At 44.5% G+C, this 16,190-nt stretch overlaps 1 protein-coding gene across 1 annotated transcript in view; it reads left to right on the top strand.

The window, feature by feature from the left end:
- The window catches only part of ex (FERM domain containing expanded), a 235,871-nt gene that overhangs the window by 142,383 nt on the left and 77,298 nt on the right, over positions 1 to 16,190 (top strand). The window contains exon 4 of the mRNA XM_071598795.1: positions 324 to 403. Within this exon, the coding sequence (XP_071454896.1) occupies positions 324 to 403 (80 nt within the window). The remainder of the gene's footprint in view (positions 1 to 323; positions 404 to 16,190) is intronic.

Genomic DNA, 16,190 nt, shown 5'->3' with positions numbered 1-16,190 from the left:
ATATGAGTACCAACTTTTGTAACTTTCGTGTCTTCCATCGCCTTGGTGCCACATGGTCTGCGGCCACTGAGAACGGACGCGTCAACTGCGTGATAGTCTGAATGTGTCGCGAATGTTGCTTCCTTGCCTGGTGTGTCTGTGTTCACACGATTCCGCGCACCCTTGCGCGGTGGCTTTAAAGACACCAGGTCTAGTTCCTAGCTTGGCGTCAGTGTGTCTTCTGTCCGTTTCCAGTTTTGTTGGCACAGCGTTCGCTGGAACCCCCCTCCCCCTCCCCCACGTGCTCCAGCTGACTAAAAATCTCTTTTTCTCTCTCCCCACAGATGGCGAATATCTGTTCGTTGACCCGGACAGCAAGCTCTCCAAGTACGCACCAAAGACATGGAGGTCCTCCCACGGACAGGTGAGTCCCCCCACGCCGAGGAACACCCACACCCGGCACCCACCCACCCGCCACCTCTCCCCCCTTCCTCTCCCTCTCTCCCTTTCTTTCTCATCTCACCGCCAACTCACTCCTTCCGCCCGAAATCGCCTTCTCCCACCCCTTTCGCATCGCGCCCTTAGGTCACCGTTCCTTTTCGCAGCATTGAACTATGTACACCTACGCAATCCCCCAGGAAGCCATCGCAAGAGCGTATGCCGGGTGATGGGGCGCAAACCATTCTCGAGCAAATATTAGGTCATAAGTGAATGTAAATGTATGTATATATTCTCATGTATGCAAAATCTCTCTCTGTCTCTCTCTGTCACGAGAGAGATCTTGCATTTATGAGAATATATACATACATTAATTATTATTTTAATTCCTAATTGGCAGTGACTGTCCTTATTCTGGCGCATTTTTCTATATATTTCCGGTGGATTACTGAGCTGATATTATCGTCTCGGATAGAAGATAAGAAAAGATTTCTTTAGCACTCCCAATATTCACACTGACACCACATTTATCTCCAGAATGTATGCAAATCTCTCATTATGTTCACGAGCGAGAATTCTTTCGAACGTCTTGCGAACTGATTCATCTTCTCACCGCTTCTGTCGGGCATCTTCCTATAGAGGTCGTATCAATGTGCACCCCTCCACAGACTTAACTAATTCAGTGACAATAATTAGGGGAAAAATATGAAGCTTTCCTGGTGACAAAGAATTCGGAGCCGTAAATACAAGGGGATAGCGTAAACTTTTAATTATTACTAAATATAATCGAGGTAGAAATTTAATTTTGATTATTATTATTAAGGCCTCTTAAAAGCCACCATTGAGAGCTATAAATGTCTCCCGGCGTTTCTAGAGGATCTGCAGACCTTTCGAAGACTGTCATTGTAGAACTCTGCAGATTGCGTCGAAAATAGCAATTCTTGAATGACGTCATTTGTGTTGTAAAATCTGCGACCCCGTACTGGTTTTTTTGAGTTATGAGAACAAGAAAAAGTCGCTTTGGGCTAGATCGGGAGAGTAGGGCGGCTGTGGAAAAATGTCATAGCCACATTGATGTCATTGATTCCTTAACCGCACCTCGAGATGAGCGAGCAGGTGCTTTGTCGACAAAGAGACGGATGCGTTTGGTGGTAATAATGCGCCATTTCCTTTTCAGAGCATTACGCAGTTTTACGGCTGTGTGCAGCAATGTGCACCAGTTATAGTCTGACCCTTCTCCGGGTAGTCTGTTAAGATGACTCCGCGACAGTCACAAAAAAGGACATCATGATTTCCCTGTAGACTTCTGCACCTTAGCCTTTGGGGGGGGGGGGATGAGCCGCCGTGCTTCCACTCCTTGCCCATCTCCTATGTCTCTGAATCATATTCATTGATATATCCAAGATTCATCCATTGTTACCAGGCGAACAAAACAATCCTCTTCGTCTTGGTCCAAAAGATTCAACATCTCCCTTGACAGGTCGCGCCGTGTTTGCTTATAAAAAGTAGTCTGTAGTCGTGGAGCCCAGCGTGTTGACACCTTTGACATTTGCATTTCTTCGTCAGTAATTCTCCACGCCCTGTCGGAAATCAGATCAGTCTCATTCATGATCATTTGGATGGTTTCTCATCAGTCTAATAGGATAAAGTTCTCTTTCTTCCCTGTGGCTGCATCTTCTAGTGATCTTTCACCGCTTGCATCGTCTGTGAGGGTTCTGTGGCCGTTGTGAAAATTCCTTTTCCACCTCACAAATGCGTCATGTGTTGGGCTTTTATTTCCATAAGCAGTCATAATTTAATCGTGGAATGGCGTAGCACTGGAACATGTCTCCATACTTCCGCTTCTCAAAATACACTGAGTGAAGGTAACGACCTCAAACCTGCGCATGCGTGTTGAGGGGGAATGTTGCTTCCACATGCCACCAGGAGTGCTTCTGAAGGTCATTTTGTTTGTGGTCTACAAGCACGTGTGCATTAGTGTTCAGCCTACCCTCGTAATAACCCACTCACCTCTCCACCTCCGTCACTTTCCAGGGAATTAGTCCCTTATATATACTCTCAAAGACCGTATCCCCACTATCGCCTGCCCCAAAAGAAATGCATCTCCTATTTGTAAAACCTATCGATCTATTTGGCATCTTGAAAGTCACTAGAGCCTATCTAAATCCTTCGCCACCCACCAATCCACACCGACACCTTGCAAGCAACCCGCATTTTAAGCCTGTCCCATCTTCACCATTCCTTCCCTCCATTCACGACTTACCAATCCTCTCCCCTCGACTCAGCGAGATGCCATTTATCCGCTCAGCTGCAAACTCGGCCGGTCCTCCTACGTTCCCCGGTACTCCGCACTCCTCAATATCCCCTTGAAAAATTACTGATCCTCCCTCGACTCTTCTAACAGTGTCCAAACAAGCCTTCCTTCGTGGTGCTTCTTTCAATGACCGTTTTTAGGTTTCAATTATCGTTTCCCTTCCCCGCAGGTGTGCACCTACGGCTTAAAAACCTATAGGAGTGTGCATTTGGCGCCCAGGAGAATGCTTTTAGACCCGGGCTTAATCCTTGTCTATAAGGACTTCAACCTTAGTTCATTTGTAGACGATTTACGGAGAAATAAGTGCACCGGCGGATTGCGGGATTCACTCTAGGGGTTTACGCTAGGCATCGGAGTGGTGCAAGGGTTAGAATTAAATGTCAGAACATTGATAGCACTGAAGTTTGGAAGAATAGAGAAGAATTGCACTGCATGAAATGAATGGAAGGGAAAAGAATCGACCAAAGATACTGTTACACCATCAGAAAACCTTTTATGGGTTATTTGGGAATATTATGCGGGCCTGTGTTTAAGAAGCTACGTTTCATGAGACGTTTAAGTAAGAAAATTGGATGAAAAGGTGAGAGAAAAGTTTTACTCTACTTTAATTAGGCCACACTTGGCATACGCGGCTATACATAAGTGTTTGGGATCAATTGGAGATGACCTTGATTTAAAAAAATTTGTCTAAGATTCGTAGAAAATCCACAAAGTTTGTTAAACAATGCTCTGGCAAATGAGTAGGCGGCACAAGTTTTCTGGGGGATTTAATTCGGGAGGTGTTTGATATCCGAAGAGAAGAGGAACACTTGTACCTCTACATAATACCCCGCAAGCCGCCGCAAGGGCGTGTTGCGGGGGGTATTAGGTCACCACCCGTAAAAGATAACAATACCATCTACACTTCTTCTAACTATCTACACTTACCACTAACACTTCTTAGTTTTAGAAAGATGCAAGGCACCTGAGTCTTTTTGACTCACAGATGGCAATTGTTTTGACACAATTGGTGGATTCGACTGCCGGGATAGCATGAAAGATAAAGAGATGCTCCGTCACGGACAGATTCAATTATTCGCTCTTCCCTCAAGCGATACGCAATCATAATAAATTTGAACCCAAGCACCCGAATATGTGTACTTAGAGACAAAAATGTAATGATTTAGTCATTTAATCCATTATTTGGATTGGCTTGTATCTCTTTGTTCGTTGTTTTTGTAGAAAGCTAATAAATATTGAAATGCACGCATGAACTAATAATGGTGAATGGTTTGCTGCCCTATCACCTCCTGCCACATACCCTTCCGCCGCCCCGCCTCGTGGTGTATTGTTTCGATATATTGTTTGATTGACCACCCACTCCCCTCCCAGCACTCGTCTCTCCCCCCTCCCTTTCCTCTCGCCCATTTTCGCCCGTGCTCGCAATCTTCTTCCCTCCGGCGAAAAAGTGGTTGTGTCCTTTTATTGCGTATTTTCAAATTGTTGCACATTCACCCTATTCGGCATAATATTTTGCAGAGCGTGTCCTTCGAGTTTCATGAGGAAAATCTAATTCTCTAATTGTTTGTCGACTTTTCGAATTCTTATCGCGAAAATCTAGTTTCATGAGGAAAATCTAATTCTCTAATTGTTTGTCAACTTTTCGAATTCTTCTCGCGAAAATCTCACAAAATAAACGAACAATGATTGGCCTGATTCATTTGTTCTCTGTGTGTACTGGAATTGACTGATGGAGGTTCTTAAAAGTGATAGCATACCAATATGAGTAAAAAAGTTATATTTTGGTCATAATTTAGCCGGGAATTTTTTCTGAATGTGTTTTAATTGATAGCTTTTTACCTGTTTTTACTTTCTTTAGCCATTGTTAAGGAATATTCAAATGAAGACATTAATTGATTTTTTGACTAATGGACTTAGTTTCTATGACTATGTTATGGGTAGTAAAATTTTGCTCGGTAGTTATTTTTAGGAAATTGCACTTTCTTCTATAATTTGGTAGTATCATGCTCACCTCCAGGATGATATTTATTATTTTCTAAGGAATTATATGGTTAGAATGATACCAGGGTAAAATTACCTTTGTTGTTGTCACTACGGAATACAATTAATTGTAAGAGTTCCATCGTAGCACCAGAAAGAAAATTGATTGCTTTTTAAGAAAGTAATAAGTAAATATTATTAGGTCTTAGGTCACCGCCCGTAAAAGAAAATAAAGCCACGTGCAAAACAAACAAATTAATGCCAATCCACACCCACAGGTGCTTATATATTAATGCGAAAATCTTTTTAACTTTCATGCATGCAAGTACGTGTACTAACTAGTAGCTAACATTCACATGAACCTACGAATATACCTTATGCCTACGCAGAATGTAATCTTTGACATCGACATGAAGAAACATGATATTTGGCTTGAAAACCTGGCAAATATTTGGATTTTTGAAGTCAAAGTAATTGGCACAACTGTCTGATAGATAACTTACCGTTTGGGCGTCGCTCTGAGCGCTCCTTAGGACGGAGATGCACCTTCTTCATCCAAGAATGCGATGGCGTGGCCGAGGACACGCACAATGGCGATTTCGAAAGAAAGCACCTTATTGCCATCTGTTATTCCTTTTACGAACTCTTTGTTAACGTTTTATGTTGATTATGAACTCCAAGAGAGCTCTCTCGTCATGAAAAATTCATGCTTGATGTACGGACGTGGTCGAAGAATATTTCGGTTTAAGGGGAAAACTCGCGGCAGTAGGCAGTGTCGTGGGTGGGGTTTGGTAATTTTCAGGGAGTGGTTGGGCATAGAGGGGGGGGCGTGGGTGGCACCGTCGAAGGGGGTCATGAGGGTCTCCCCTCCCAATCCGCCGCCCTCTCTTCGGGACGTGTGCCAACTTCTTCCCCCTCCCTCCGCGTGCACCCACGCCCCCCCCTTTCCCCCCTTTAAAAGCGCCAGCGACTCTCAACCGGTCAAACGCCTTCCCCTCCCGTCGACATTGTTGGTTGAGCTCGGGCCGTAAACCATGTGCACTGAGCCAGCATCGCGTGCCACAACAACGCCTCCCCCCTTTCCTGGACCTTCTCCCTCCATTCCGATCCCCTCCCCATTCAACCCCTGGTGACCTCTCCGACGTCTTCTTCCCACTCCTCGCTCGGCCCTCCCATTCGCCCCCGCCCCCCTGGAAATTTCACATTCGAGGAATCTGTCGTTCCTCGGCCGCGGGACCACACTTCCATTCCCATCTGCGGGCGGAATTTTAAGTTCCGAGTCTTGTGAGCGGATTTCCGAGATATGTCTCTGAATTGCTTGTGTGTGCACTTGACTTTAGTAAATGAGTTTCCATCCCTCGAGGATCAGCCGGCTGTAAACATTTTTTGGAACGTTTTGGCCGGGATGTTGCGCGAGGAGCACATGATATAGGCGTGGAATGCAAAACAGTGGTTCCCAGAAAACTACGCTGATGGGATGGAGAGATGTAAGGCGAAAGAAACCAAAATCGGGTGTTTGTCTTGGGACGGGGGCCTAGGTCCGACTCGGTTGGCTACAGTGAACGGTTTAAGTGCTCGGGGTTATTGGTTCGTAGTTAGGTGCATCGCTAGTAGTTTTGTTTCGCATTGTTTTGGTTGCGATCGAAAATCTCACGAGGAAGGTAATGTGATTCAATTGGTCCTGAACTCCATCTACCTTATCTTATGCGGATAGTTCTATCTACCGATATAATGATGAGCCTTAGTGATGTAAACGGTGTCATACGTTATATCGAGAGCCCCGTTTCCTATCTAATAAAGTCTGGCTCTCGGCTTCGGTGCTTGGAGAAACTCTTAGCTACGTTGAACATGCTTAATTATCGTTACATTTCTTCACCAAGATAGCGGGCCTTCTTTTCACCTTTTCTCTCTTCCGATTCAACACCTCATCTGACGGGTTCCAATTACATGTTTCACGATTTTACTGGACGAAGTGATGACCAGATACAGTCCTGAGCGGCTTTGAACATTAGTTTCTTCAAGGCGGCCCCACAAAACCTCCTAATCTGCTCGTTCCATGAAAAATTCTTTGAGATTGTGACGCCCAACCCTCTTACGAGTACTTGTTCTGAATATTTGTTTATCTTAGATTAATTGTCATAGTAGTCTTCGAGTAAATAATTTTTAGACTAGATAGCTATGTATGTCTGTTCAGAATAAGAAAAATCAAAGGGATCAAGTCAAAGAAAAATCAATTAAGACAAAAATCTATGAATTAAGATGTCATATTTCTCACGAATGATAAGGAATCAGAGTAAAGTAACGTTTGTTCAACCGCGCTAGGAGGGAAAGTTGTTTTGGGTCGAGGGTAGTCTGGTGTGCAATCACCCCCTGCAACACACTCTAGTGGTGTCTCGGAGGGCACTAAATGAATAAAAATCGGCTTCTGGGCGATTGGAACTTCTCAGTGAGAGTGCCGTTACGAGAAGGATATATTTCATCATTCTATGTACATCTACAATTACACTCTACCCGAAATCCCCCGTAGGGGCGTCTGGCCGTACAGGGGGTGTTAGGATAACACCCGTAAAATAGAATACAACTACATGCAAAAATAAAATAAACCTTCTAATGTACACCCACACAGACATATTTACTCATGCAAAACTTATTTTAATTCGCACTCATGCAAATACATATACAAGCAGCATCTACCATAAGGAGAATCCACCCACGAAAGCACTATAAGTCTACGCAGCAAACTTACTGTCACCTTGGTTAGCTATTTTGTATCCGAATATGTTTCGAATACAATTCTCTATTTTGTCACGTGCATGTATATGTATAATATTTAAGAGCATTTTCCAATTAAGTCCTGTGCCAGCGCTGCGGGTTTTCAACCTGGATGATTGCAGTTCTTATTTTAATTTCTCATGAATACCATTAAAATTCCCATTATTGGTTCCATTTTTTAAAGGTTTTTGCGAAATCACTTTTGTGTATTTATTTTTAATTCATACGCACGTAATATTTTTGCTGCTAATGCCCCTATTTCTTTATTCGCCTCTAATAATCTCCGAGTTATTAGTTACAAATATGTGGAGAATGGTGATACTTCGTGTCGGCGATATCACCATCAGTCTGACGAGTAATTGACAAATGTATTCGGAAAATTTTGCGGTGAATCGAGATTTTTTGCTGGCATTTCTACCAGATAGTTGTCCAAATGAACGGACGGGACACTAATGTCGCCGGCGAATACAGATATGATTGACATATGCTCTGCTAGGCGGAGAGTGTGGATATTTAGTAATTGAGTGTTTGGGAGAACATATTCTTTGGAGCTGTGGGGCTTGTGGCGTGAATGTACAAGTACATGTATATTCTTCTGTGTTGTAATCCTTCACGTTACGCCAAACAAATTCCATATCACTGTTATCGCATTCATAACGATTTTGGTTGGCAAATGACAAATATGCGGCCTTCAATTGGTTACTTAAAAATTTCCATTAGTGTCTGACATTATGCAACATTCAATTTTAGTATTTAAGTACAAAGCAGCGTATCCCTTCCTTCCAGGCGGTGGTTTGCTAAGTACGTACTTGGCGTGAATTTTGAGGGCTAAGAGATATAAGAGAGAAATATCTGTAATTGTTGCCTAAGGTGCTGCCTGGCTTCTGAGATTGTTTCCCAATGTAGTCGTGCTGTTGTACCTGAAATTCGTGGCTCTAGGCACTTCATCGAGGTCGCTATCCTTAGGTTTCCTTGCCCTATGTGCCGACAACCCCTGGTGATAGCCTTGCGTGGCAATGAGGCGGGATTGCCGTCGATTACAGTGTAAATGGTGTACGTACGTATGGCACCACCACGTTTCCGTCGTTGTGGCGCTCGTGGAGAGGGAAGTGGGGGAGGGGGCTGGGGCGGGGGTATTTCCCTCGCCATCGAGACGACACACGCCCCCTCGCGCCCCCCCCTCTCCTCCGCCCGCATTCCACGCGCTCCACCGCCCTCTGTCGAATTCCATACCGCTGCTTCCATTACCCCCTCATAGAATTTCCCCCCTCCCCCCCACTCCACCGCTCCCCACATAGCATGCGTATGGGAGGGATGCTTCAGAGGTGCGCTTGTCGTCCTAGATGGATGGTGAGCGACTGAAGGCAGTTGGGTTGGTAAACACAAGTTATGATCAAATTAGCTGTGCACAGGAATTGCCGAAGATTTATGCTTGGGATCATTTTGAGAGCGAAGGTTGAAATACGGGAAATATCCCCAGAATGAATTTGAGACAATACTTTAACGAAGGTGTTTAGAAGATATTACACCCGCTATTGCTCCGCGGTGTGATGTTTATGCTTGAGGGCCTACGAGGCAGACTCAATGATGGATAGGGTTCAAGTTTAATGTTTCCGCGTATGGTTAAGAATTTCAATAGTTGTGATCGAAGACGACAACAGAGTAAATACTTGGGGTTAACAACGTAGCTAGGTTGCATACGCATTTGAATGTGAGCTTAAATCCAGTCGAAGCGGTGGCCCGATACTGTATCAATGAAATGTTCGTGGCTCCTGAATACATTTGAAATTAAAAATCTAGCCTAGTCTTGAGCCTAGAATGCATAGCCTTCTTTTGAGGAATTTTATGCATTTTGTTAAAGGAAGTGATGAGCAGGATGTAAATAATGAAATAGAGGGCTCAGTGCTAACTACGGAAGATCAAGTTAAATATTTGGGGGTAGTTGTGACACCACGCCTTTCATAGGGAGAGAATATGTGAATCTTAGACTTCAACACCGTTCAGAGCAAACGAGTTCAGCGATGACACAAAAAGGAATCATAATGGCCAACACTATTTAGGTAGGTTAGACCACAAAGATAAGAGAGATAGACTCCAGTACAGATAGATACAAATATTCGTTCTTTCCCCGGACAGTCAAGAGTCATATTAAGAAATCAAAGTCATTATAGTAACAGTGAAGACATTCGATTTACAAGAGAGGACAAGATTAAACACTGCGTAGACACAAAGTATATTCGTAGGTGCATGTGCATCTATCTGTTAGTTGGTATCTGTTTTGCGGATGGCGATCTAACACCCCCCCGCCACACGTCCTTGCGGTGGGTTGCAGGGTATTATGTAGATGTCGATCAAGTGACGACCTAAGAGTTGATAAATGTTAAGTGGTGTGCAGAGTGGTTGACGCACGACTTACTGGGAAGCTCCCATCGATCGAACGCCAGCGGTGGCTCCACATGTGTCACACGGATGTACCTGTACCTTTAGGAGTCCTGTCGCTGATTTCCTTTGTCGCTACCATTCCTCCTGTTGGATATCCTAACTGGTAAATAATACTGCTCCCAGTGATGTGGATACCTTGGGGATTTGCCATTGGCTTAAGGAAATACTGAAGGGTGCCGCACTTTGTGACACTCGGTGTGAAGGGACGTGGGTAGACAGGATCGCGTTGCTACTTCCGCGGAGACGATTAACCTGGGGAAACCGGGAAAATGGGACGCTAGCGCCAAAATCACGCGGGGCTTACCTCGGAGGCCAAGAATGGAGGAGGTGGAATGCTTTTCTCACAGGATAGGGCATCGAAAGCGTGGTTGAATTACGCGTCACATCCAAGCACTCGGAGTAATTTCACGCGAGAGAAACAACAGTATCGGCTGTTAGAGATACATTTTGCTAAAGTATGGACGTCCGCCAATTTGAACTTCCCGAAAGTCATTAATGACAATCACCAGTTGAGGTCATGGATGGTGACCCCACCTGCAACAAGCCCTTGTGCAGGCTTGCGGAGAGAGATCTAGATGAATTTTGTGGAGAGTTTTAATTCAACAAACAACAGGTAGCAACCATAGAGGGCGCAAGACGAGAGCATAAATTTGGATGGTCACTCAAGAGGGCAACAGTTGGGTGGTTACGTCGGAAGCTGTGAGTCAAAAGCGACGCTTTTCGATTCAAGTTCTGCTTCAACCAATCTTCTCAATTATAGCACTATCTAAATAATTCTTGAAATCTACTCAAGATGGTCCTCATTATACGCAGCACAATTTGCTTTAATTTTGCTCCGTCTGCATGCACATCTACTTCCTCATGGTACCAAGCCACCGCAGGGGTGTGTGCTGGGGTTGATTTATAAGGACATGTAACAGCAGACATTAAGTTTTGCATTTCATTCTACGAGTTTCTCTACTGAGGTCTTCTTTTGATTTTTGTCAATGCTTTGCTAACTATTTATGAAATTTGAGTGAATTTTCCTTTGCCCCCGAGAGCACTATTGCTTCTCTTTTATGCAATGTATGTTCATTATTATCCCATTTGAGTCAGTCTATGTGAAAGACATTTCTCAATTCCGTCAACTTTTACGCTCGCGTGTAAAAACGTGTCCAAGTGTTTTTTTTGTAACACCACTGTGGGTTTCCATACTGAAAGATTGCAGATCTTGTTTTAATTTCTCGCGCAACCGTTAAAAATATAATTTAATTAAAAAGAGGCTCTATTTGTTTTGCGAACTTCGTGTAATTCCTTCTAATATAGTCTTATGGTCACTGATGCCCGAATCATTTGATGGCCTCTGGAGTATTTTTTACGAAAATGTCAATATATTTTACCTCTTCTTATTTTTACCTCCCAATCGTTCTACGATAGGGGAGATCATACGAATTAAATTAGAGATGTTCGAACTGATAGATTTGGGATGCCTTTTTTCTCAGGCATGATAAGGGATTAGAATAACTTTGTCCGACCGCATTATTAGCGGGGGAGTATTTTGGGCCAAAAGTGATGTGTAAACGCCCCCTGCCACACACCCTAGCGGTGATTTTCGGGGTACTATACAATATAATTTACCGCACACCACCTCAATATACGATTGATAACACCTGTGATTTACATTTCTACCCTGAAAAACATCGCTACCCTACGCTTCTTGTGAAATACATTTTAATTTCCTATGCCTTCCTCTCCAGGTTAGCCATATGCATACTCAGGTTGAGAGATGTATGGTATTCGAGTTGTGCGTATACAATGGGCCTTCACTTGTCATCGTTTTTACGCATACATATATCTGTCTGTTTGGCGGTCAGTGCCCCTCAACCGGTCGCCGTCGGAGGCGTGGATGACGGACGCGCGGCAGGCCGTCCCCAGGGAGACGGACGCAGGGCTACCTCCCCGCAGCGAAATGGGACGCGGTAGGGCCTCTGCTCCCCTCCGAAGAACTCCCCTGGGCGTCCCCCTTAGGGCCCTGAACACCGTGTGCGCGCGTATGGGGCTCAGCTGTCGGGGTGCTTGCTCGTTCCGATGACCAACTCTTCCTTCCGGGACGCGACGGCTGCGAGGGTCCTCTCACCTTTTAGCAGGCCGCGGCACTTACCCGCCCGTCCGTCCCCTCTTCTCGTCTCCGGAAAAAAGGGCAAGTAGTTAGTTCTCCGGGGAGTGGGCTCGATGATCGTGAAGAGTAAATTTCATTATGATTCCATACGAAGAGGCTGCTGATGCCCGGGATGCTGGGGCGAGGGGGCGGGGCACAGTCCTCTTTCCGCCCCCGCTAGGTCGGGGAGCGGCTCTTCGGCGTGGTTGCGGCAATCAGCGGGTCGAATCGCGGTGCTATTAATCTCCCGCTCGGGGTGGAATGTTGATGATGGCTCTCGCTTCAAAGGCCGATGCCACGGCGGGGGGGAGGTGCGCCATCACCCCCTACCCCCGGCGGCCCTCCTCCCTCATTCACCCCCTCTGGCCCCCTCGTATCCATCCTCCTGCACGCACTCCTTTCTCCCCGTTTTCGCGCCTGTCGCTCTTCTTTTGTTCCGGGGTGACGTTTTCCCTGGCACCGGCAACCTGTTGATGATGAATGACGCGCGTGGAGGGGACCGAGGGCGACCTTGCTCTGCCCCCCCCCCGTTGCTGCCGAGGGTCGTGGTGGGCGAGGGGTCTCATCCTAAAACAACTCAGGTTGTTTTCGGATTGTTCACCTTCTTCCTCTGTGAGGGTGCGTTATGAACCTTCTATTACGCAGGTAATTATGGATTATATTTTAAGGATTTTATAAGACGACAAGAAGTTATGGGGTGGTAAAATGTGGGAAAGGGGGTTATGGTCAATGAGGGGTGATGGGATAATGAGACGATTGTGGAGTAGTAGTGATGGAAGGGAAGGAGTGGGGCATGTGGTTGTTCTTTGGGTTCAAATGTGCAGGGAGTAATGGGGAAATGTGGGGAAAATGTGCTCATTGCAGAGGAAAGTCTTACAATTTCCATCAGTTCGAGGGCATCCAATTGAAAACCTTCGTAATGTTACACTTCCAGGGCATAGGCACTGTTGCCATTGTGGTATTTTAAATGTGTAGTGAAGGAGGAGGCTGAGCTAGATTTTTTAAAACAACTGTAAGGTTCTTGAACCCGTTTTTGGATGTTTTTGCCAGGCCGACCAATATAAATTATATTGCAGCTGTTACATTTTAATTTAGAAACTGCTACTATCTTGCGTAGCATTCTTAACGAACGATATAGTTTCAGGTTTAACTTGATGGAAACATTCATTTTGGAGAGAAAAGATAATTAACTATTGTGATTTCCATTGTACTATTTTTATTCACACGACCCGGGGGATTCAACACTTTGTGTCATCTTTACTTCGGCGAACCTGAACGTAACACGAAGTGTTGAAACCCGGGTCGTGTGAGTGAAAATGGTATTGTGGAAATCACAATTGTTAATTCTCTTTTCTCTCCATTTGTGTATCATTGCCGTTGCTTAGAAGTTTGGAAAGGGTCAGGATGTATACAAATCAGCTCTACAGGAGGTTTGGAGGCGATTGGATAATTTGTGAGAGATATTCTGGAGAAATGCTAGGGTTTACCCTTTGGTGTCGGTTGGTTTTTTTTTAGTGTAAGAGGGAGGTTTGATTGATGGCTATTTTCCTTAGTAAATTTTTGTAGCTTTGTTTTCTGAAAATAACGAATACATGCTTTTGTTTAATTAATGGGATTCTTAAATCTAAAAAGTTAATCGTGTGTTGTTAATCTTTCCCCATAGAAAAGAAGATGTCGAGGTGCTAGGTATTTAAAAGTAGGATCACCCTTGACCCAGAACACCTTTTCATCCTAGCGCGGTCGAACAAGCGTTATTTTATTCTGATCCCTTAACTTTCGCGGGAAAAACGACACCTTAAATCTATTTGCTCTGCACCAATTTTCACCGACATGGTCTCCCCTACCGTAAGACAATGGGGCTAATAAAACATTTTCAACATCATTGCTAAAGCGACATCCACCGATTTATTCACGAGATTTAATGTTCAATTTAACCTTCGCTCCGTTAGTGATTCCCAATCTACCTCCTCTAATTATATTTATACGCTAGTCAGTTTGTCATGGCAACGTTTTGCAATTCTAGCTCCTCTACGCTGCATGCGCTCTATTCGGCAATCAATCCAACTTCATGAGGATCCCATATACCACGTAGCCGCATATTGTGATTGAGGCCTAACCAGCGACAGATAACATTTTTCTTTGACCTTATCATCACATTTACCTAAAATCTTCTAATAAATCCTAATTTTTGTTAGATTGCCCACATATTCCCCATATATGCTTCATCCATGAGGGATTGTGAGTGAGGGTAACGCCTAAGTATTTAGTCGAGTCTACACTTTCTATTTCGGTGTTCCCGGTGCAGTAGGCGTTCTGGGAGGAATTTCTCTTTTTCCAAATATTCATCACTATGTATTTTTTAAGTTTAATTCTAATTTCCATGGGCGCACTTGCGTAGTACACTCCTAAATGTGAATAGCATTTAGTTCATCTGCTAAAGGTGCGTTATGCTCCGGATTACGGATATCTCTGTAAACCACCGCATTGTTGGCAAATAACCGATCTTAGCTACAGAGTTAATGTCGCTGCCGTAAAGAAGGAATAAAAGAGGTCCAATTACACTTCCCTGGGAAACATCTGAAGTGACTTCTACTGTATTGGAGTGAACACCATCTATGACTGCTCTTACAAGACCATTGAAAAAGTCTTTAATTCAGCCCAAGATATTTTATCTATGTTCCTATGTTATTCTATGCTGATAGCTTTATGATTGGTTTATTATGAAGTACTTAGTAAAAAGATTATTTTAAATGTAGGAAAACCGCACCCATTGGACCATTGCTCTCTCCCGAACTAAGGATACAATGAACAAAAAGCGCAAATTGTCTCTCTTTGTCTTTTACCCTTTCGGAAACCGTGCTTGTTATTCATCAAAAACTCCTGACTATCCAGGTATCCGACTATCGTACCAGCAACTATATGTTCCATGGTCTTGCATGATATGGATGTGAGGGAAATAGGTTTGTAATTACTCGGTTCCTCCTTGTCTCTGTTTTTAAGTATTGGTGTTACATTAGCCTTTATCCAATCGCTGAGAACCTTGTGATCTACTAGCGATGGACACGGCGCAATTCACCGACGCTAGTTCCTTGTAGGAATATAGTCACGAAGTGCTAGTCACTCTTTCGCCTTTATCGTTTTTGAGTGAATTGTCTGTTGACTTAGTTCCCTGAACCTCTCTGGCGTACGACCAAAATACTTTCGGATTCTCTTTCAAATGTTCTGATCATTTGTAAATAGTCAACAGAAAACTTATTTTTAATTGGTTTAAACAAAGTGAATATAACTCACCGGATCCAAATGAAGGTACCGATTGAACTCTAAAAGTTTCTTGAATTTTGAATCGAAATGGTTTGTTTTATTTAAAATTGTAGGCAATGCAATGAGGTTTTTTTCATTATACAGGTGTGAAAAGGTTTATTGGCATATTGGCTGCCACTTTTTGACTTTATAAGATGAGAGTAATGACGGGAGAAATTGAAAAAATAAGGAAATAAATAGCACCTTGTGGAGTGAAATATCTCCATGTGATTCGTAAGTTAAAACCAAGCATTGTTGATATTCGGGTGCAAGAAGAACCTCTCTTAACTTCAGCCGATGAGTCTCGGCCTCGTCCCTTCCCCAGCCGTGTACGGCAATATCCCCTAAACCGTAGAGCGGCCCTCGCCGTGATAGCGTCCGGCAGAAGGGCTGCGATGGCGTGCAAGAAGACAGGGAGGTAAGGGACACGAGCGGCGGAGCAAAGGGGTGGGGAAATGGTGAGATATCGGGGGCAGGCGAGGCGGTGGAACGCGAGGAATGCATGCCTGGACCGCCCCCTCCATCGCCGCCGCCGAAAATTCTCTTCCCTCCGGTTGGGATGGGTGGGTGCCATTGTGTTCCGCTCCCCCGTGATGAGTTATAGTCTTACGAGGCCGGGGGTCGGGGTTCTCCTTTCTCTATGAGTTGGGGATGGGAGATGAATATCATTTATTTTCCGGGTAGTGATGAGGGGCGTCCTCGGAATAAGGTCCCCTCGGTGCCCCCGGGGAGATGGTAGCTTCTTGAAGGGCGGAGGAGGGAGAGTGAGTGCCCCCGCCTCCAGTGTGACTCCAGTCGCACAATCCTGGGCAAACTGGAGCCGCTGGA

Source organism: Hetaerina americana, unplaced genomic scaffold (assembly GCF_022747635.1).
Source record: "Hetaerina americana unplaced genomic scaffold, ioHetAmer1.1.p SCAF_10, whole genome shotgun sequence".
In the NCBI taxonomy this organism is placed as follows: domain Eukaryota; kingdom Metazoa; phylum Arthropoda; class Insecta; order Odonata; family Calopterygidae; genus Hetaerina; species Hetaerina americana.
Note: the sequence above shows the minus strand (reverse complement) of the source record. Positions and strands in the feature narration are given on the sequence as shown.